The 23,677-nt window shown below is 43.3% G+C and overlaps 3 protein-coding genes across 4 annotated transcripts in view; 2 read left to right on the forward strand and 1 right to left on the reverse strand.

Annotated features, from left to right (window-relative positions):
• LOC120028388 (leucine-rich repeat and fibronectin type III domain-containing protein 1-like) overlaps positions 1–10,968 on the forward strand; it is a 50,215-nt gene extending 39,247 nt beyond the window's left edge. The window contains exon 4 of the mRNA XM_038973621.1: positions 9,143–10,968. Within this exon, the coding sequence (XP_038829549.1) occupies positions 9,143–10,058 (916 nt within the window). The 3' untranslated portion in view covers positions 10,059–10,968. The remainder of the gene's footprint in view (positions 1–9,142) is intronic.
• Positions 10,969–11,684: 716 nt separating this feature from the next.
• On the reverse strand, positions 11,685–14,834 carry nkapd1 (NKAP domain containing 1). Of its 2 annotated transcripts, XM_038973622.1 has the most exons (6): positions 14,758–14,834; positions 14,239–14,312; positions 14,058–14,152; positions 13,220–13,372; positions 13,048–13,101; positions 11,685–12,920 (listed from the first exon to the last, which is right to left on the reverse strand). In XM_038973622.1, exons 2-6 carry the CDS (start codon positions 14,305–14,307, stop codon positions 12,551–12,553), a joined length of 741 nt encoding a protein of 246 aa, XP_038829550.1. In that variant the 5' UTR covers positions 14,308–14,312; positions 14,758–14,834; the 3' UTR covers positions 11,685–12,550. The 2 variants fall into 2 exon arrangements, with proteins under 2 accessions (XP_038829550.1, XP_038829551.1); XM_038973623.1 differs by lacking the exon at positions 14,758–14,834 and having other exon boundaries at positions 13,220–13,344; positions 14,237–14,285.
• A 3,039-nt stretch (positions 14,835–17,873) lies between these two features.
• The window catches only part of LOC120028435 (dixin-A-like), a 30,683-nt gene continuing 24,879 nt past the window's right edge, over positions 17,874–23,677 (forward strand). The window contains exon 1 of the mRNA XM_038973654.1: positions 17,874–17,896. Within this exon, the coding sequence (XP_038829582.1) occupies positions 17,874–17,896 (23 nt within the window). The remainder of the gene's footprint in view (positions 17,897–23,677) is intronic.

Below are 23,677 nucleotides of genomic sequence, written 5' to 3' on the forward strand. Positions count from 1 at the left end.
GTGACAACTAAAATATGATTTGATTTTGATTTGATTTAGTGTTCTTGGACACAGGGACAATGGTGGTCTGCTTGAAATATGTTGGTATTACAGAATCAGACAGGGAGAGGTTGAAAATGTCAGTGAAGACACTTGCCAGTGGGTCAGCACATGCTCAGAGTACACGTCCTGGTAATCCATGATGCTCTGCTGCCTTGTGAATGTTGACCTGTTTAAAGATCTTACATTGGCTGCAGAGAGCGTGATCACACAGTCGTCCGGATCAGCTGATGCTCTCATGCATGTTTCAGTGTTACTTGCCACGAAGCGAGCATAGAAGTAATTTAGCTCGTCTGGTAGGCTTATGTCACTGTGTAGCTCTCGGCTGTACTTCCCTTTGTAGTCTGCAATAGTTTGCAAGCCTTGCCACATCCGACGAGCGTCAGAGCTTGTTTTGTATGATTCGATCTTAGTCCTGTATTGATGCTTTGCCTGTTTGATGGTTCGTCAGAAGGCATAGCGGGATTTCTTATAAGCTTCCGGGTTAGAGTCCTGCTCCTTGAAAGCGGCATTGGGGTATGTACGTGCAGTCACTGTGGGGACGACGTCATCGATGCACTTATTGATGAAGCCAGTGACTGATGTGGTGTACTCCTCAATGCCATCGGAAGAATCCCGGAACATATTGCAGTCTGTGCTAGGAAAACAGTCCTGTAGCTTAGTATCTGCTTCATCTGACCCCCTTTTTATTGACCGAGTCACTGGTGCTTCCTGCTTTAATTTGAGCCTGTAAGCAGGAATCAGGAGGATAGAATTATGGTCTGATTTGCCAAATGGAGTGCGAGGGAGAGCTTTGTATGCATCTCTGTGTGTGGAGTACAGGTGATCTAGAGTTTTTCCCCTCTGGTTGCACATTTAACATGCTGATAGAAATTGGGTAAAACGGATTTAGGTTTCTCTGCATTAAAGTCCATGGCCACTAGGAGCGCCTTTTCCTGTTTGCTTATTGCGGTATACAGCTCATTGAGTGCGGTCTTAGTGCCAGCATCGGTCTGTGGTGGTATGCAGACAGCTACAAAAAAGTACAGATGAAAACTGTAGATACTGTATCTACTATCTACTGTAGGTAGATAGTGTGGTCTACAGCTTATCATGCAATTCTCTAACTCAGGCGAGCAAAATCTTGAGACTTCCTTAGATATCGTGCACCAGCTGTTGTTTACAAATATACATAGACCGCCACCCCTTGTCTTACCAGAGGCTGCTGTTTTATCCTGCCGATAGTGTATAACCCGCCAGTTGTATGTTATTCATGTCGTTGTTCAGCCACGACATACTGTAAGATATTACAGTTTTTAATGTCCCGTTGTTAGGATATACGTGCTTTTAGCTCAATCAATTTATTATCCAGGGATTGTACATTGGTCAGTAGAAGCTATATGGTCAGTAGTACAGAGGGCAAAGGGAGATTAGCTACTCGTCGCCTGATCCTCACAAGGCACCCCGATCTCCTTCCGCGAAATCTCTGTCTCTTTCTCCTGCAAATGACGGGGATGAGGGCCTGTTCGAGGGTCTGGAGAAACAATAAAATAACAGTAGCGAAGCTATATACAGGGGTACCAGTACAGAGTCAATGTGGAGGCTATATACAGGGGTACCAGTACAGAGTCAATGTGGAGGCTATATACAGGGGTACCAGTACAGAGTCAATGTGGAGGCTATATACAGGGGTACCAGTACAGAGTCAATGTGGAGGCTATATACAGGGGATACCAGTACAGAGTCAATGTGGAGGCTATATACAGGGGGTACCAGTTGTTACGCACACCTCTAAAAAGAGGGAACGCAACTCCCTGCTGCAACTCAACTCTCCGTGAAGTGAAAGAGGTATGGACCGTAGGTGCGAATAAGGATGACAAAAGTCAGAATTTACCGTTTACTAGGATTTATTTCCTACACGGTAATATGGGGAAAAGGGGCTGGACGGAACCAAAGGAAAGAAAGTAAATATCAAAGCTCCCCCTCTCCTATCTAACCTGCCTACCCACTTAACTTACCTAACTTAGCACCACCTGGTGCCCTAACCAAAATACAGGGGGTGGTCCGCCCAGGTCTTACCTAGTGTGCCTAGACATTGAATATACTACGGGTATATGTATGCCCTCGGGCCTCTTGCCTAAGCACTCCCTAAGTGCCTTCCCCTTCCCCCCTGGGAACAAATGAAACAGAATAATTATTAACAATTTCACAAACACTTTACAACAAAACTGAGTAAACTAACTCAGGCCACTAAAGAAGCTTTGACAAAGCAACAAACACAGAGCATATCAAAGCTGCTACCAACAACAACTAACACATTACATACCACACTTTCTGTTAAACAACCAACACTATATCACAATCTAATTCTCCAGCAAAAAAAATCTCTCTCTCTCTCTCTCTAATCTTTCTCATCATCTCCCTTCTTCTGAACAGAACACTGGCTTTTATATCTTCTGGTGGCAATGGTGATTAGAGTCAGATGCTTCTTGACGAGGGGGCGGGGTCAGCTCCAATCATCAATTAGCCTGGGGTCGACCAATCAGCTCCTTGGGGAGTTACAGGAATTTCTCCTGAAACACACACACTCAAATACAAACCAGAACATAGAAACTGGGGAACGTAACACCAGTACAGAGTCAATGTGGAGGCTATATACAGGGGGTACCAGTACAGAGTCAATGTGGAGGCTATATACAGGGGTACCAGTACAGAGTCAATGTGGAGGCTATATACAGGGGGTACCAGTACAGAGTCAATGTGAAAGCTATATACAGGGGTACCAGTACAGAGTTAATGTGGAGGCTATATACAGGGGGTACCAGTACATAGTCAATGTGGAGGCTATATACAGGGGGTACCAGTACAGAGTCAATGTGGAAGCTATATACAGGGGATACCAGTACAGAGTCAATGTGGAGGCTATATACAGGGGTACCAGTACAGAGTCAATGTGGAGGCTATATACAGGGTTTACCAGTACAGAGTCAATGTGGAGGCTATATACAGGGGGTACCAGTACAGAGTCAATGTGGAAGCTATATACAGGGGGTACCAGTACAGAGTCAATGTGGAGGCTATATACAGGGGGTACCAGTACAGAGTCAATGTGGAAGCTATATACAGGGGGTACCAGTACAGAGTCAATGTGGAGGCTATATACAGGGGGTACCACTACAGAGTCAATGTGGAGGCTATATACAGGGGGTACCAGTACAGAGTCAATGTGGAGGCTATATACAGGGGGTACCAGTACAGAGTCAATGTGGAGGCTATATACAGGGGTACCAGTACAGAGTCAATGTGGAGGCTATATACAGGTGGTACCAGTACAGAGTCAATGTGGAAGCTATATACAGGGGGTACCAGTACAGAGTTAATGTGGAGGTTATATACAGGGGGTACCAGTACATAGTCAATGTGGAGGCTATATACGGGGGGTACCAGTACAGAGTCAATGTGGAAGCTATATACAGGGGACACCAGTACAGAGTCAATGTGGAGGCTATATACAGGGGTACCAGTACAGAGTCAATATGGAAGCTATATACAGGGGATACCAGTACAGAGTCAATGTGGAGGCTATATACAGGGGTACCAGTACAGAGTCAATGTGGAAGCTATATACAGGGGGTACCAGTACAGAGTCAATGTGGAGGCTATATACAGGGGTACCAGTACAGAGTCAATGTGCGGGGGCACAAGGGTTTTTCTTTATTTTTACTATTTTCTACATTGTAGAATAATAGTGAAGGCATCACAACTATGAAATAACACATACAGTGGCAAGAAAAAGTATGTGAACCATTTGGAATGACCTGGATTTCTGTATAAATTGGTCATACAAATTGATCTGATCTTCATCTAAGTCACACCAATAGACAAACACAGTCTGCTTAAACTAATAACACAAAGAAATATATGTTTCTATTTTTTTATTGAACACACCTTGTAAACATTCACAGTGCAGGGTGGGAAAAGTATGTGAAAAACTGGTTGACCCTCCTTTGGGAGCAATAACCTCAACCAAACGTTTTCTTTAGTTGTGAATCAGTCCTGCACAACGGTCAGGCGGAATTTTGGACCATTCCTCTTTACAAACTGTTTCAGTTCCGCAATATTCTTGGGATGTCTGGTGTGAACCGCTCTCTTGAGGTCATGCAATAGCATCTCAATCGGGTTGAGGTCAGGACTCTGACTGGGCCACTTTTCTTCTGTTGAAGCCCTTCTGTTGTTGATTTACTTCTGTTTTTTGGGTCGTTGTCCTGTTGCATTACCCAACTTCTGTTGAGTTTCAATTGGCGAATAGATATCCTTACATTCTCCTGCAAAATGTCTTGATAAACTTGGGAATTCATTTTTCCATGAATGATAACTAGCTGTCCAGGCCCTGAGGCAGCAAAACAGCCCCAAACCATGATGCTCCCTCCACCATAATTTACAGTTGGGATGAGGTTTTGATGTTGATGTGCTGTGCCTTTTTCTCTCCACACATAGTGCTGTGTGTTCCTTCCAAACAACTCAACTTTAGTTTAATCTGTACACAGAATATTTTGCCAGTAGCGCTGTGGAACATCCAGGTGCTCTTTGCAAACTTCAAACGTGCAGCAATGTTTTTATTGGACAGCAGTGGCTTCTTCCATGGTTTCCTCCCATAAACATCTTGTTTAGTGTTTTACGTATCGTACTCGTCAACAGAGATGTTAGCATGTTCCAGAGATTTCTGTAAGTCTTTAGCTGACACTAGGATTCTTCTTCACCTCATTGAGCATTCTGCGCTGTATTCTTGCAGTCATCTTTGCAGGACGGCCACTCCTGAGAGAGTAGCAACAGTGCTGAACTTTCTCCATTTATAGACAATTTGTCTTACCGTGGACTGATGAAGGCTTTTAGAGATACTTTTGTAACCCTTTCCAGCTTTATGCAAGTCAACAATTCTTAATCTTAGGTCTTCTGAGATCTCTTTTGTTTGAGGCATGGTTCCACATCAGGCAATGCTTCTTGTGAATAGCAAACTTACGTACGATCTCCGCATTGTGTGGTTCCCACCGTGAAGCATGGAGGAGGAGGTGTGATGGTGTGGGGATGCTTTTCTGGTGACACTGTCAGTGATATATTTAGAATTCAAGGCACACTTAACCAGCATGGCTACCACAGCATTCTGCAGTGATACACCATCGCATCTGGTTTGCGCTTAGTGGGACTATAATTTGTTTTTCAACAGGACAATGACCCAACACACCTCCAGGCTGTGTAAGGGCTATTTGACCAAGAAGGAGAGTGATGGAGTGCTGCATCAGATGACCTGGCCTCCACAATCACCCAACCTAGAAATGTCCTTGTTTTTTAAAGATAAGCACATTTTATGCCCATTAAAATAACATCAAATTGATCAGAAATGCAGTGTAGACATTGTTAATGTTGTAAATGACTATTGTAGCTGGAAGCAGCTTCATTAAACAGTACCAGCAAAACACCAGTCTCAACGTCAACAGTGAAAAGGCGACTACGGGATGCTGGCCTTCTAGGCAGAGTTGCAAAGAAAAAGCCATATCTCAGACTGGCCAACAAAAAGAAAATATTAAGATGGGCAAAAGAACACAGACACTAGACAGGGGAACTCTGCCTAGAAGGCCAGCATCCTGGAGTCGCCTCTTCACTGTGACGTTGAGACTGGTGTTTTGCGGGTACAATATAATGAAGCTGCTAGTTGAGGACTTGTGAGGCGTCTGTTTCTCAAACTAGACACTCTAATGTACATGTCCTATTGCTCAGTTGTGCACCGGGGCCTCCCACTCCTCTTTCTATTCTGGTTAGAGCCAGTTCTGTGAAGGGAGTAGTACACAGTGTTGTACGAGATCTTCAGTTTTTTGGCCTTCTTTTCTCAGAACAAGAATAGACTGACGAGTTTCAGAAGAAAGTTATTTGTTTCTGGCCATTTTGAGCCTGTAATCGAACCCACAAATGCTGACCCACAAATGCTGACATATTCATCTGTACAAACAATAGTACGCAAGTATAAACACCATGGGATCACACAGCCGTCATACCGTTCAGGAAGGAGATGCTATCTGTTTCCTAGAAATGAACGTACTTTGGTGTGAAAAGTGCAAATCAATCCCAGAACAACAGCAAAGGACCTTGTGAATATGCTGGAGGAAACAGGTACAAAGTATCTATATCCACAATAAAACGAGTCCTATATCGACATAACCTGAAAGGCAGCTCAGCAAGGAAGAAGCCACTGCTCCAAAACCGCCATGAAAAAGCCAGACTACAGTTTGCAACTGCACATGGGGACAAAGATCGGACTTTTTGGAGAAATGTCCTCTGGTCTGATGAAACAAAAATAGAACTGTTTGACCATCATTATGTTTGGAGGAAAAAGGGGGAGGCTTACAAGCCGAAGAACACCACCCCGACCGTGAAGCATCGGGGTGGCAGCATCATGTTGTGGGGGTGCTTTGCTGCAGGAGGGACTGGTGCACTTCACAAAATAGATGGCATCATGAGGCAGGAAAATTATGTGGATATATTGAAGCAACATCTCAAGACATCAGTCAGGAAGTTGAGCTTAGTTGCACATGGGTCTTCCAAATGGACAATGACCCCAAGCATACTTCCAAAGCTGTGGCAAAATGGCTTAAGGACAACAAAGTCAAGGTATTGGAGTGGCCATCACAAAGCCCTGACCTCAGTCCAATAGAAAATTTGTGGGCAGAACTGAAAAAGTGTGTGCGAGCAAGGAGGCCTACAAACCTGACTCAGTTACACCAGCTCTGTCAGGAGAAATGGGCCAAAATTCACCCAACTTATTGTGGGAAGCTTGTGGAAGGCTACCCGAAACGTTTGACCCAAGTTAAACAATTTAAAGGCAATGCTACCAAATACTAATTGAGTGTATATAAACTTCTGACCCACTGGGAATGTGATGAAAGAAATAAAAGCTGAAATAAATAATTCTCTCTACTTTTATTCTGACATTTCACATTCTTCAAATAAAGTGGTGATCCTAACTGACCTAAGACAGGGTATTTTTACTCAGATTAAATGTCAGGAATTGTGAAAAACTGAGTTTAAATGTATTTGGCTAAGGTGTATGTAAACTTCCTACTTCAACTGTATATACACTGCTCAAAAAAATAAAGGGAACACTTAAACAACACAATGTAACTCCAAGTCAATCACACTTCTGTGCAATCAAACTGTCCACTTAGGAAGCAACACTGATTGACAATACATTTCACATGCTGTTGTGCAAATGGAATAGACAACAGGTTGAAATTATAGGCAATTAGCAAGACACCCCCAATAAAGGAGTGGCTCTGCAGGTGGTGACCACAGACCACTTCTCAGTTCCTATGCTTCCTGGCTGATGTTTTGGTCACTTTTGAATGCTGGCGGTGCTTTCACTCTAGTGGTAGCATGAGACGGAGTCTACAACCCACACAAGTGGCTCAGGTAGTGCAGCTCATCCAGGATGGCACATCAATGCGAGCTGTGGCAAGAAGGTTTGCTGTGTCTGTCAGCGTAATGTCCAGAGCATGGAGGCGCTACCAGGAGACAGGCCAGTACATCAGGAGACGTGGAGGAGGCCGTAGGAGGGCAACAACCCAGCAGCAGGACCGCTACCTCCGCCTTTGTGCAAGGAGGAGCACTGCCAGAGCCCTGCAAAATGACCTCCAGCAGGCCACAAATGTGCATGTGTCTGCTCAAACTGTCAGAAACAGACTCCATGAGGGTGGTATGAGGGCCCGACGTCCACAGGTGGGGGTTGTGCTTACAGCCCAACACCGTGCAGGACGTTTGGCATTTGCCAGAAAACACCAAGATTGGCAAATTCGCCACTGGTGCCCTGTGCTCTTCACAGATGAAAGCAGGTTCACACTGAGCACGTGACAGACGTGACAGAGTCTGGAGATGCCGTGGAGAACGTTCTGCTGCCTGCAACATCCTCCAGCATGACCGGTTTGGCGGTGGGTCAGTCATGGTGTGGGGTGGCATTTCTTTGGGGGGCCGCACAGCCCTCCATGTGCTCGCCAGAGGTAGCCTGACTGCCATTAGGTACCGAGATGAGATCCTCAGACCCCTTGTGAGACCATATGCTGGTGCGGTTGGCCCTGGGTTCCTCCTAATGCAAGACAATGCTAGACCTCATGTGGCTGGAGTGTGTCAGCAGTTCCTGCAAGAGGAAGGCATTGATGCTATGGACTGGCCCGCCCGTTCCCCAGACCTGAATCCAATTGAGCACATCTGGGACATTATGTCTCGCTCCATCCACCAACGTCACGTTGCACCACAGACTGTCCAGGAGTTGGAGGATGCTTTAGTCCAGGTCTGGGAGGAGATGCCTCAGGAGACCATCCGCCACCTCATCAGGAGCATGCCCAGGCGTTGTAGGGAGGTCATACAGGCACGTGGAGGCCACACACACTACTGAGCCTCATTTTGACTTGTTTTAAGGACATTACATCAAAGTTGGATCAGCCTGTAGTGTGGTTTTCCACTTTAATTTTGAATGTAACTCCAAATCCAGACCTCCATGGGTTGATAAATTTGATTTCCATTGATAATATTTGTGTGATTTTGTTGTCAGCACATTCAACTATGTAAAGAAAAAAGTATTTAATAAGAATATTTCATTCATTCAGATCTAGGATGTGTTATTTTAGTGTTCTCTTTATTTTTTTGAGCAGTGTATATATATATATATGTATGTGTGAATGCTCCACACTACCTTGTTTGCCACCTTGCTTTTTAACCTTTACCACCATAGTATACATAACATATTGGGGGAGTCATTTCTCGCTGTCACCATGTCTAGAAGTCAAGTGTCAGCACTGTTGTCTTTACTTGAGCCCCTAATATGAGAGTGATATTTAAATTCTCCCTGGAGCTGAACTAAGTTGACATGACTGTCTCTTTTCTGTGTTTATCAAACACCTCTGTGTCAGGTTAACACTTCTCATGTGCATGCCGTTAATGAGAATGCAGTGTGACACTGTGTCTGACATGGTTTTGTTCCATACTGTAGTATATTGGTGGTAATTGAGGGGGGCAGTCCAAATTCCCCTGGCAAAGCTAACCTTCACCACTCCTGTTTATTCCTTCCTTTTTTCTGCAGAATGATCCTGTCCACCAGTAAGACCTTCCTGATCAACGACCTGGCGGCGGGCCGGGAGTATGACCTGTGTGTCCTGGCGGTGTACGACGACGGCATCACCTCTCTGACGGCCACGCGCGTGGTGGGCTGTGTCCAGTTCCACACGGCCAGCGAGGTCAGCCAGTGTCGCTTCATCCACAGCCAGTTTCTGGGCGGCACCATGATAATTATCATTGGCGGCATCATTGTGGCCTCAGTGCTGGTGTTTATCATCATCCTCATGATCCGCTACAAGGCGCACAGCAGCCCCGAGGACAGCAAGGCCACGGTCAGCTCCAGCATGCACTCCCAGACCAACGGCAGCCAGCACAGACTCCAGCGCTCCACCTCCAAGCAACCTGCTGAGGACAGCCACCAGAGAGAAGCCCTACCGATGGCAGCCAAGGAGTGCATGGCCCTGGTGCTAAAGGTGGACAGTGACAAGAGGGAGTGGGACACCCCTCCAACCACTATGGCCATCCTGGAAGTGGAGCTGCCCCCCCTGCCCACGGACAAGATGAAGAGGACCAGCCTGGACGTCCAGTGCTCTGGATCTGGCCCCCCATCGGAGGACACACAGACAGACAGCAGCCTGACGGGCTCCACCATGTCCTTGTGTCTCCTAGGCCCCAACGCCGGCACCAAGGAGGCCCCCAGGCTCAAGGACAAGAAGAGCGCCCTGGCCAACATGGGGTTTAATAATGAGCTGGCACGAACTAGGCACAGGTTCAGCTTTGATGGGGGAGACTACTCCATATTTCAGAGCCACAGTTACCCCCGCAGAGCGCGGACGAGGCGGCACAAGTCCACCAACCAGCTCAACGTGGAGTCCTCGCCGCTCGCCAACCGGAGAGTCACTTTTAGCAGCACTGAATGGATGCTGGAGAGCACAGTGTAAGAGATGCAACCTGGCTTCTCTGGCTTGCTGTCACACACATACTCACAGACACACACCAACAGTTTGACACATACACATGTACACATCTAACAAATAAAGTTACATGCATACACACACAGACTCTCAGAGAGAGTTGCTGGAGAAGAACATAGTCTCCTTTCATCCTGCCTCCCCTCATACTCCCAGAGAGTTATTGGTCATTTCATTATTTTATGCAGCAGTGCCTTATTCTAAAATATGTACAAATGGAGGATGCTGCTCACTGTAGTTATAAACCTTACTTTCTATCATGGTTTCCCCCTGTTTCATGGGGAGTGTTGCTTAGATTTTTTACATGACAAGGGGTGGGGCAAATGTGACAGTTTTCCATTTAATGTTAAAAAACAAACATCACAGTGTAAAATGAACAACCAGGTATCCTGTATGTTGATCATCCTTTGGGTTCTTTCAAAGACTTTTGCACACGAAGACACGACGATACGAGGACAAGTATCACACCAGTCTATACAGTAATAAAAAGATTATAGAACTATACACATGCCGATTTCAAATGTTAGCATAGAGAGGATGGACCTGAAAAACCTGTGGACTCCTCAATGCTGGTTGGACTCAATGATATTACTAGATATTGTTCCTGATGTGACTGTATGATATTAATCGGTATTGTATCTGGCTGGTCTAGATAAAAAGTTAACTAAAAATGCATATAGAAGTATATTAAAAACATTGGTGTATGTGTACTATGTAAGTAAGTCATATGTCACAACTTTTTACTGAGCATTTGAGTGTTGGCCACAAGTTCTTACATTAAAAACCTGTGTCATCACACTTCTCCCTATTTAGTATGACAAGGTTTGGACCACTTATCCCTCATGAGAGGGTATTAAATTTTTTGTGTGGGTTAACTGTACCGGTTGTGCACTGTGTCCTTTTCTTATGGTCATCCTGGGTCCTTTCATTAATGTCATGAAAGCTGCTTGCACATGGATCAGTGGGAAGGCCTATATGCATTAAGGCATATCTCATCATATATTAAATATATATTAAGATATATCTTGTGCCTGTTGAGACAAACATATGTGGGAGACTTCAATGGTCTCAAAGGAAGCTGTTGTCAAAGTATACTAACATCAGGTCGGAAAAAGTATTGTTTTGTCGCAAATAAATTCTTTATTCTGATGTTATTGTGAAAAGAAGCCATGAGTAATTAAATCCTCAGGGTGTACTACACTGATTGAGCCACCAGATGAAGACAACAGACCATAGATAACATTAGGATAGCAGATACTGTAGGCCTTCTAGCCCTTTCACTAAATAATAAATGAACCTTGTACAGAGTGATGACTAGAAAGGAATGAAATTGAAAAGATACTTTCTAGCGGTGGCCTGCTCTCTACGTTGAATGAAACTCAAACATGGTTTAGACAATAGCACCTTTTTCAGCAGGTCTCTTATTAAAGGAGTTTATATAGAAATGTAGAAATTCTCATTCAGTGTTAATCTATTCCATTTTCTTGCACATTGCATCTACAGTGAGTACTGTAGAAACTGAACACTAGAGGGAAACCGTACACCATTAACACAATGTTATTGTAAATGGTACACATGAAGGATTCAACCAAAGGGCCATATGGAAGCAATATTTAATGTAGAATTGGATGCATGAAGAGTAAAATACATGCTCATGTTCATGGAATAGAACGGCTATAGGCCTACTGAGAATAGTGAATGATAGTCATGTAGATATCCTGTATTCAAAACAATACATGGGATGTATGTGATATGTCTAAATGTGTTGTGTGATAACCAGAGTACATTTTTACAAACAAATATGCATTTTATTTTCAATGTTGTCCTGACATTCCATGAAATCTTGACCACCATAAATTACAAAAGTTTTCAAAAATAAATACTGAATAAAAAAAGCAGAAGAGATTGTCATAATTGGTTGGGAAATCTGCATAAAATTACAATTTTCCATAATATAACAGCTAAAGTAAAGCCTGGACACTAACTATGAGACATGGCTCTACAGTCAGTTTGTCATGAGGTGGCTTTTCTGAGTCCATATTTGTGCAGTGTCAGCTCACTACCTGAGCACTGCAGCTGGAGCAGAACCAGTAACAGGTGAGGTATTACTGTGAAGAATGCCCAAGGGGAGGAGAACACAGGTTTGTGCTCAGCAGTACACAGAAAGAAGTAAAACACAAAAGAGTATTGCAGAGGAAAGGTGTAAAGCGAAGAACAATATGCTTTCCCCTGCCAGTAGGTCTGTTCAAAAGTTGTATTTGTACTTTAGCCAATTCCTCAGTTCTTTTGTCATTGGATAAATCGCAAACATATCTAGCTATGGTGATGGCCGTGTTCACAAGAAATCTAGTGGGAAACATTGGACTCAAGTGGAAGTGGGGTGTAACTGTGAAAGCTTTGAGACAGGCAACTGAAAGGGAGCAGTATGAAGTTACAGGTTACTGGCTGCCAATGGAAAAGGTTCAATCCTCAGAACTGTCCTCTGATTTGTCCTCTCCTGCTTTCCAGTTTTTCCTCTTCTTGTGTGACTCTGGTCCTGAGTCTCTGTGGGAGTCCATCTGTCGTTTCCTCCTTCTCCCTCTCTCCTCCTCTCTCTCACTCTTTTTCCTCTTATGTTTGCTCTTGCTGCTTTTCCTCTTCTGTTTGACACTGTCGCTGCTGGACTCACCATCTGACTCACCTGTCCTCTTTTCCTCTTTCTTCTTCTTCTTCTTCTTCTTCTTCTTCTTCTTGGACGACTTCTTCAGATGTTTTGATTTGGCTGTTTTAAGTCTGGACTTAGTATTTTTCTTTCTGCAATGCCCATTCTGATCATCACCACGGTCTCTTTCCCTGAAAAGACAAATCAGGCATTATAACAATGCAACATTTCTTGTATTGAAGCAAATAGTGAGATCTTTACTACAGCTACTACTGTTATGAGACATGGTATTTCATGTTAATGCAGTTCATGTCATACCAGTCACTTTTAAACTCCTCTGGGTATAGCTCCTTAAAACCGCTGTGTCCCCATCTGTAGAGGAAACATGCACAATACCATTGAGATCCACCTTTCATAGCATGTCATTGTTTGTCAACTCAAACTCATGAGGCTATATTACTACAGAGTTGTAGATAGAAAAGGTATGCACCTGTCTGGATCATTGGCTTCGAAGTCATAGAGTTCCTTGGTCCAGTAGCGTGCCTCCCTCTCGTCCTGGCCAGAGCTGTGTTCTCTTCTCCGCAGCCGGTCTCCCAGTCTATCTACAGACCCATCCTCCACACGATCACAGTGCATGTGACTCCTGAGTAATAGTGAAGTCTAATTCTGATGTCTATCAACCTGTTCCATATAACACACTTATAAACTATTATAAGGCTGCATCCTGATTCTCCACCCTACTCTCAAAATGTACACTTGCACACTTCCCGTCATGGATCTAACAATGGGGGAAACTGCCTCCAACCAATATTTACACAAATACAATGCTTTGAAATCCAGGACTGAAAGTGTACAAGTGCACACTTTGGGAAAAGGGTGGTGAATCAGGATGCAGCCTAAAATAGCTAGCCATCACCTGCTGATGTATCAGGCTAACACTAACGCTATGTACTGTCTGAGACAATGTAATTTTTGGAAAGGCTCCTCTCTGGAACTCTGCAAGCCAGAATGCTGAATAAAATTACATTTGAACTTATTCTACCGGTTGTCTGGGTGGTTGGTCCTCAGCTAAAATCTGAGACAATAACCTATATCCACAGGTAAGTATTATTAAACCAACTTGTTAAAGCGATAGTAACTTAAGTGCGTTCAGACTTCTATCACCTGAAGCATATGCATGCATATTAGCCGAGCTCGTGCACGTGTTTACATGTTTTTACATTCTCCAAATAAGTCTCAGACGGTACATAGTGTTAGCTTGCCATCACCGGCTGATGTATCAGTCTACCTAAGGCTACACTACTTCAATGCTGGAACAGTTAGCGGACCTGGATGGATTTGAAGATGGTGGCATCGGTTTGTGGCTGGTGGACGGACCCTTCTCCATCCACCTCAACTTCCACATTTCTGACTCCTCTTGGATCTGAAACAGACAACATCTATCATCAGGAGAGTACACAGGTGAGTGCAAAGCCACACACACAGATTAGTTAACTCCCCCACTCACACCTTGTTGTGGGCATCTGTGTGACGAATAACATTTCGCAGCAACACCTTGCCCATCGGCACCCTGGACATGACACCTTCAAGTAGAGAAAAAGTATAAAGTACTGTACACACAACACTGTGAATTACATTGGCAGCAACATGCTGGGATCACACTGCAAACAGGTCAGGACAGGTGCATTGGAGAAGTTGTGGATGCTAGCTAGCTAGCTAGCCAGGTGCTTTTAGCAAGGCGGGTGTATTTGTATACACCAGCGCTGCATTCAATTGTATTGGGTTGCACAAAAAACAGTCCGTGACAAGTCAGCTAGCTAGCTAAACGTGTTGCTAACCAGCTGTCTACAACTGTAAGTGTGTATTTTGCGTACTTCCTACTATCACAACAACCTAGCTACAACTGGCTAGCGTTAACTAACGGGTACTTTTATCAACAAGAGCTTTGCTAGATAAGAAATAAACTCAAGATATGAATCTTATATCGCTAATTCTAAACTTGATTTAATATGTATTAACCAGAATTACCGTTCGATCTTTAACGTTTACGATTATAACCACACAAACAGCTGACTTCCCTGTCTGTGGCGTGTAGCGGATGAACCACATGCGTAATATCCTGCTGCATAATCCCGCATATGTGGGGCTTGTTACGTCACAGGGCAATTTGGACGCTGATTGGCCATGTGTCTGTCAATCATTGGTTTCCAAGTGAAAAATTGGTTGAGTGCCCCAAGAGGTGGTTGGATGTGGTGATTGAAAAACTGCACAAATTCACTCTGTGAGCCAGTTGTTCTTACTTGGTAATTCTAGTGAAATGGCTCTAAAAGGCCAAGCTACATGGTATCTCACTAGCCACAATCCACTCTATTAATCAGACCTAGGTCTTTAGGGCTGATATCACCTGAATACGATGCAATGATTACCTGTAGTAGGTTATGTAGCCTATTATGATTGACTGTATTTCTAACAATAACATACTTCCTAATGAGCACAGATGGTTTGACACACAACGACACAGAAGGACCATCAGTAACTTTTGAGTGTGTGACACACAACAACACATCAGTAACTTTTCAGTGTAGGCGCTAAGCAGCATTGAGAGAATGTCCTCAGTCTTTTGCATTGTGAACTGTTGTACTACTGTTGTATATAGAAGTGTGATACACTTTTCATACTGTTATGTACACAATATAAAACAGATAGCAATGAGCTGTGTTTGTTTATTGTTAACTGATGCTTAGGGTGGTAGCAAGGTATGGGTTATATAACAACAACAGCCAGTTTTGTCAAGGGATGCGCCTCTTCTCCCTCAGAAGGCTAAAAAGATTTAGCATGGGCCCTCAGATCCTCAAAAAGTTCTATAGCTGCACCATTGAGAGCATCTTGACTGGCTGCATCACCGCTTGGTATGGCAACTGCAAGGTACCCGACCGCAGGCACTACAGACTGTGATTTATACGGCCCAGTACATCACTCGGCCCGAGCTCCCTGCGATTCAGGACCTCTATACCAGGCGGTGTCAGACGATAACCCCAAAAAGTGTCAAAAGTTCCAGCCACCTCAGCCATAGACTGTTCTCTCTGCTATTGTATGGCAAGCAGTACCAGTGCACCAAGCCTGGAACCAACAGGACCCTGAACAGCTTCTACCCCCAAGCCATAAGACTGCTTAACAAGACTGCTAAATAGCTAATCAAATGGCTACCCGGACTACCTGCATTGCCCCTTTTCTGCACTAACTTTCTTGCACTGACTCTATGCACACATACTGGACTCTACCCACACACTCACACATACTTACACTGACATCCCAACACACACACACACACACACACACACACACACACACACACACACACACACACACACACACACACACACACACACACACACACACACACACACACACACACACACACACACACCACTGCATATGCCCAGACACACATAATATGCACACCTTATGCCTACTGTTGCCACAAACACACACACACTCACACACTTTCACACTCACCACATATGCTTCTGCTACTGTCTATTGTCTATCCTGTTCCCTAGTAACAGGATAGACAATAGACAGTATATAGTATATACAGTATATATGTAGGGATAAAATATATATGTATTTGGTACTGGTACTCCCTGTATATAACCATGTTATTTTTCATTATTGACTGTGTATTTATTCCTCTTGTCAATATTTACATTTTGTATTTAATTTTTTATCTTTATCTTAACTCTGCATTGTTGGAAAAGGACGCATAAGTAAGCATTTCACTGTTAGTCTACACCTGTTGTTTACAAGGCATGTAGAAAATATGATACTTAGTTTTTGTTACAAGAACAACTCAATCCCTTTCCGCTGTACTCTGCCTGCTGCTGCTGCTAGGGCCCAAAAGAGTAAATACGTATCATTAGCATTCCATGTCACACAAAGCCTTTTGTCTTCATTGCCTCCCTTATTCAAACCAATATGATCCTAGTTTCCCACAGTTTTGGTCAGGCTGATAATACTGTGCTGTGCAAGTGCCCTATCTATCTCCAATCCAAAAATCCAGACATAAAAGAAATGTCTTTAAACTCAGGTTGTAAGTATTTGATCTAATAGAAAACATATGCTTATTTATTCAAATCATAGAGTTGATGTGACATGCTATCATTATAGCTTTAAAATACTATTATTATCAATGCTTAAGCATTATATGGCCCAGTGTCCTCGATCTGGTTGTTCAAGTTATTGACTGAGATAATATATCATTACTCACACATGCTTCAACTTGTTTGACGTGGCTCCATACAAACCTGTGATTTTGTGTCAGACAAAAATGGCTCAGTTGGAAACCACATACCACACAGTGTTAGCCTAGAATATACTGTAGCTTAGCAGACCAATGTAAAGGAGATATGCCCCATTTCAGCTAGCAGAACATACATGCCCCCTCCTCCTCTAGTGAGAGGGGAAGAGTGTGGGAGGGGGAGGTAAGAAAGAGAGAGTGGGAGGGGGAGGGTAAACACTCAGACAGAGCTATGTCTGACAGCCGTGCTGCTCACTGAAAGAACAAGGGACAGAGAAAAAAGCCTGTGCGGCTGAACACGAGAAAGACTGTGAGGAGGGAGGGAGGGAGATATAGGCTGAGGGAGAGAGAAAGCAAGGGAGAAAATATATGGAGGAGGAGAGCTGCAGGAATTCTCCTCTAGAAGGAACACAAACATTGTGTTTGTGAATGGGAGCTGGTGAGCTCAGCCACAGGGGGAGTGTGTTCTGAAAAACTAGGCAGCCGCTGGTGAGCCTGAACACCAATCCTCTCCCTTCTGCCACGGGCTGGGGGGATTGAGCCAGGATTTCCATTGGGTTCTTCCAGGGAGTGATTTAGAGAAGAGTCCAGGGCTGTTGGTTAGGATTTCTAGCTGTATGTAAGGAATATGCTGGAGAAGGTTTGAACACACTGTTAGCTGTTATTGCAGATTGAACACAGTAGTGTGTGCGACGTGGAGGCTCAGTCCGCTGGTTTAGTGTTGGCAGTGCTGCTCCCACCCCTGCTGCTGGGTCTGTTTTGGGGCTATGTTTCTGACTGACTAGGGCAGCATCACCCACATGCAGGGCAGAGGCTGAATGGGAGGTTAAGAGTGCAACAAACCAGCATGGGAGCCAAACAGATGAAATGGTAAGAGTTGGATTTGACAAATTATTTGCAATATCTCTTTATTTACATAGCACTGTCTCTCTCCCTCTCATTGTTACAATCAGTGGTTATAGAAATGCAGTGTTTGTTCATTGTCTTTACATGTTGCTACCTTAACGGTAGCAAAGATGTCATTTCTTTGTCTAATCAATATTATTTTATGTTCATACAATATAGATTTCTATTACACGTGTTGGAGAAACTAATCATAGTGTGATACCTTGTAGAAATTGAGTAGTTCACATCATTTTAGGGCTGGGCTGTCGGCTTTTGTCTGAATGTAGGTGTGGGTGTGTGTTTCTCTGGTATGGGTACTGTGCGTCCGTGTAGGTGTTTGTCTGTAAGTCTATGTGAGCTGGATGTGTGACATTGCATAGCAACAGCTAACTACAGTGTTTGGCATTGCTGTGATTTCCATTTGCAGATTGGCTCACATCTCAGATTTACTTTGATCAGACTAATTAGCATCACACTGTATATGAGCATGTCCAATCTCATATTGTGTTTTAGTGTTATATAGCATTTAGTTCCAGAGATTAGGATAATTTCTGTTTAATATTTGCCCACCATAGTGGAGGTTTTATTTCTAACCCAAAATAAATTGACAGTAAACAAACAAATTACATTATACTGTAAAACTAGGCCACAGGTCTTGAATGTGTACATGTGATCCTCTTTCAGAGATAACATTGAAAAGATAAAGCAATTCAGTTAAATTGAAGACAGATATGAGGTAAAAACATGTATTATTTCAAGAGGATTTACTATATTTTATACAGTTGAAGTCGGAAGTTCACATACACCTTAGCCAAATACATTTAAACTCAGTTTTTCACAATTCCTGACATTTAATCCTAGTAAAAATTCCCTGTCTTAGGTCAGTTAGGATCACCACTTTATTTGAAGAATGTGAAATGTCAGAATAATAGTAGAGAGAATTATTTATTTCAGCTTTTATTTCTTTCATCACATTCCCAGTGGGTCAGAAGTTTACATACACTCAATTAGTATTTAGTAGCATTGCCTTTAAATTGTTTAACTTGGGTCAAACATTTCGGGTAGCCTTCCACAAGCTTCCCACAATAAGTTGGGGGAATTTTGGCCCATTCCTCCTGACAGAGCTGGTGTAACTGAGTCAGGTTTGTAGGCCTCCTTGCTCCCACATGCTTTTTCAGTTCTGCCCACACATTTCCTATGGGACTGAGGTCAGGGCTTTGTGATGGCCACTCCAATACCTTGACTTTGTTGTCCTTAAGCCATTTTGCCACAACTTTGGAAGTATGCTTGGGGTCATTGTCCATTTAGATGACCCATAGCTTTAACTTCCTGACTGATGTCTTGTGATGTTGCTTCAATATATCCACATACTTTTCCTGACTCATGATGCCATCTATTTTGTGAAGTGCACCAGTCCCTCCTGCAGCAAAGCACCCCCACAACATGATGCTGCCACCCCCGTGCTTCACGGTTGGGATGGTGTTCTTCGGCTTGCAAGCATCCCCCTTTTTCCTCCAAACACAACAATGGTCATTATGGCCAAACAGTTCTATTTTTGTTTCATCAGACCAGAGGACATTTCTCCAAAAAGTATGATCTTTTTCCAAATGTGCAGTTGCAAACTGTAGTCTGGCTTTTTTATGGCGGTTTTGGAGCAGTGGTTTCTTCCTTGCTGAGCGGCCTTTCAGGTCATGTTGATATAGGACTCGTTTTACTGTGGATATAGATACTTTTGTACCTGTTTCCTCCAGCATCTTCACAAGGTCCTTTGCTGTTGTTCTGGGATTGATTTGTACTTTTCACACTAAAGTACGTTCATCTTTACGAGACAGAATGCGTCTCCTTCCTGAGCGGTATGACGGCTGAGTGGTCCCATGGTGTTTATACTTGCGTACTATTGTTTGTACAGATGAACGTGGTACCTTCAGGCATTTGGAAATTGCTCCCAAGGACGAACCAGACTTGTGGAGGTCTACATTTTTTTCTGAGGTCTTGGCTGATTTCTTTAGATTTTCCCATGATGGTAAGCAAAGAGGCACTGAGTTTGAAGGTAGGCCTTGAAATACATCAACAGCTACACCTCCAATTGACTCAAATGATGTCAATTAGCCTATCAGAAGCTTCTAAAGCCATGACATAATTTCATATTGTGTTTTAGTGTTATATAGCATTTAGTTCCAGAGATTAGGATAATTTCTGTTTAATATTTGCCCACCATAGTGGAGGTTTTATTTCTAACCCAAAATAAATTGACAGTAAACAAACAAATTACATTATACTGTAAAACTAGGCCACAGGTCTTGAATGTGTACATGTGATCCTCTTTCAGAGATAACATTGAAAAGATAAAGCAATTCAGTTAAATGACATAATTTTCTGGAATTTTCCAAGCTGTTTAAAGGCACAGTCAACTTAGTGTGTGTAAACTTCTGACACACTGGAATTGTGATACAGTGAATTATAAGTGAAATAATCTCTCTGTCAACAATTGTTGGAAAAATTACTTGTGTCATACACAAAGTAGATGTCCTAACCGACTTTCCAAATCTATAGTTTGTTAACAAGAAATGTGTGGATTGTTTGAAAAATGAGTTGTAATGACTCCAACCTAAGTGTATGTAAACTTCCAACTTCAGCTGTATAAGGGATTACAAAAGACATGCAAAGACCAGATATGCTGAAGTGAAGCTCCTCTCTTGCTAATCTCAGTGGCTAATTTTGGTATCTCTACTGTATGTTGTTGTTTCAGTTGTCTCAACAGATCAGCAGGTTACATCTTCTAAGGGAAATCCACAGAAATTACCACATGTAGCTATAACAAACTGCACCCAGGGCAAAGGAAGGGCGGTGCCACAATAAGAGTGATTTATACAGAACATTGGTTGGCATGTACTTCATACGTCTTTGCCTGCAGTTCTTATTCCAAGATTATTTTAAATGAGTTGCAGTGGAGTACTTAGGGATAATCACTTCAGTAGAATCAGATAAGATGGTGACCAGACCACTGTGACCTGCTGTCCCTGTTTCTCAGCAGCTCAGTAGAATCATCAAAGTAGGCCCCTTATGACAGAAAATGTCCCAAACTTCCTGAGTATGATGGTACAGTGCATTCGGAAAGTATTCAAACCCCTTCATTTTTCCCAAAAATTTTACATTACAGCCTTATTCTAAAATGGATTAAATAAAACATTTTCCTCATCAATCTACACACAATATCCCATAATGACAAAGCGAACACAGGGTTTTAGAAATGTTAGCAAGAAAATAAAACAAATAAAAACAGAAATACCTTATTCACATAAGTATTCAGAGTCTTTGCTATGAGACTCAAAATTGAGCTCAGGTGCATCCTGTTTCCATTGATCATCCTTGAGATGATTCTACAACTTAATTGGAGTCCACCTGTGGTTAATTCAATGGATTGGACATGATTTGGTAAGGCACACACCTGTCTATATAAGGTCCCACAGTTGACAGTGCATTTCAGAGCAAGAACCATGCCATGAGATCGAAGGAATTGTCCGTAGAGCTCAGAGACAGGATTGTGTCGAGGCACAGATCTGGGGAAGGGTACCAAATGTCTGCAGCATTGAAGGTCCCCAAGAACACAGTGGCCTCCAACATTCTTAAATGGAAGAAGTTTGGAACCACCAAGACTCTTCCTAGAGCTGGCCGCCCTGCCAAACTGAGCAATTGGGGGAGAAGGGCCTTGGTCAGAGAGGTAAACAAGAACCCGATGGTCACTCTTAAAGAGGTCCACAGTTCCTCTGTGGGGATGGGAGAAACCTCCCAGAAGGACAACCATCTCTGCAGCACTCCACCAATCAGGCCTCTATGGTAGAGTGGCCAGACGGAAGCCACTCCTCAGTAAAAGGCACATGACAGCCCGCTTGGAGTTTGCTAAAAGGCACCTAAAGGACTCTCAGAACATGAGAAACAAGATTCTATGCTCTGATGAAACCAAGATTGAACTCTTTGGCTGAATGCCAATCGTCACGTCTGGAGGAAACCAGGTACCGCTTATCATCTGGCCAATACCTAGATGTTACCATTCGGCCATCAGATTTGCCAACAATGCTCCTCATAGGACACATCACGGCACTCTATACTCCTCTGTAAACTGGTCATCTCTGTATACCCGTCGCAAGACTCACTGGTTGATGCTTATTTATAAAACCCTCTTAGGCCTTACTCCCCCCTATCTGAGATACCTACTGCAGCCCTCATCCTCCACATACAACACCCGTTCTGCCAGTCACATTCTGTTAAACGTCCCCAAAGCACTGGTTCACCCTGGGTCGCTCCTCTTTCAGTTCGCTGCAGCTAGCGACTGGAACGAGCCCCAACAAACACTCAAATTTAACAGTTTTATATCCGTCTCATCATTCAAAAACTCAATCATGGACACATTACTGACAGTTGTGGCTGCTTCGCGTGATGTATTGTTGTCTCTACATTCTTGCCCTTTGTGCTGTTGTCTGTGCCCAATAATGTTTGTACCATGTCTGTGCTGCTACCATGTTGTGCTGCTGCCATGTTGTGTTGCTACCATGTTGTTGTCATGTTGTGATGCTACCATGCTGTGTTGCTGCCATGCAATGTTGTTGTCTTAGGTCTCTCTTTATGTAGTGTTGTGGTGTCTCTCTTATTGTGATGTGTGTTTTGTCCTATATTTGTATTTTATTTTACATTTTAATCACAGCCCAGTCCCTGAGGATGCCTTTTGCCTTTTGCTAGGCCGTCATTTGGAATAAGAATTTGCTCTTAACTGACTTGCCTAGATAAATAAAGGTTAAATAAAATAAATACCATCCCTACGGTGAAGTATGGTGGTGGCAGCATCTTGCTGTGGGGATGTTTTTCAGCAGCAGGGACTGGGATACTAGTCAGGATTGAGGGAAAGACGAACGGAGCAAAGTACAGAGAGATCCTTGATGAAAACCTGCTCCAGAGCTCTCAGGACCTTAGACTGGGGCGAGGTTCACCTTCCAACCGGACAAAGACCCTAAGCACACAGCCAAGACAACTCAGGAGTCTCTGAATGTCCTTGAGTGGCCCAGTCAGAGCCCGGACTTGAACCCGATCGAACATCTCTGTAGAGACCTGAAAATAGCTGTGCAGCAACTCTCCCCATCCAACCTGACAGAGCTTGAGAGGATCTGCAAAAAATACAGGTGTACCAAGCTCGTAGTGTCATACCCAAGAAGACTCGAGGCTGTAATTGCTGCCAAATATGCTTCAACAAAGTACTGAGTAAAGGGTCTGAATACTTATGTAAATGTGTCTAAAAACCTGTTTTTGCTTTGCATTATGGGGTATTGTGTGTAGATTGATGAGGGAAAAAAACTATTTAATCAATTTTAGAATAAGGCTGTAACGTTACAAAATGTGGAAAAAGTCAAGGGGTCTGAATACTTTCCCGAATGCACTGTATATAACCTAATTCTCACAATTCTATTCATGTCATCATACTGTATCTACTATACATCCCTACCAACTCAATTACATATCAATCTTAGCAAGCATTATATGGTACCTGCCTCCACATACAGTATTAATCATTTACAGCTGAGGCACAGTAAGAGAGCACATACAGACCCTCCTGTGGCCCAATTAACCCCCATTAATCTCCCTCTGTTCACAGTGTTAGTGAATGGATAAAGGGTAGATAAACGTCATTTCCATGGTAACAGAGTGATGCTGAGACTCAGATTTTTCACTTTAAAATGTATGTCAAATATTAACCAGTGAAAGTTAAACAAACCA

This window comes from Salvelinus namaycush, chromosome 34, assembly GCF_016432855.1.
Source record: "Salvelinus namaycush isolate Seneca chromosome 34, SaNama_1.0, whole genome shotgun sequence".
NCBI classification, from domain to species: Eukaryota; Metazoa; Chordata; class Actinopteri; order Salmoniformes; family Salmonidae; genus Salvelinus; species Salvelinus namaycush.

Bases quoted from the DNA above. Each gene is read 5' to 3' on its own strand.
- nkapd1 (XM_038973622.1), bottom strand. From the start codon at position 14,307: ATGTCCAGGGTGCCGATGGGCAAGGTGTTGCTGCGAAATGTTATTCGT. The intron at 14,153-14,238 runs GTGTGAGTGGGG...TGTCTGTTTCAG, and splicing joins ACACAGATGCCCACAACAAG to ATCCAAGAGGAGTCAGAAAT. The intron at 13,102-13,219 runs GTGCATACCTTT...TTTCCTCTACAG, and splicing joins GAAGCCAATGATCCAGACAG to ATGGGGACACAGCGGTTTTA.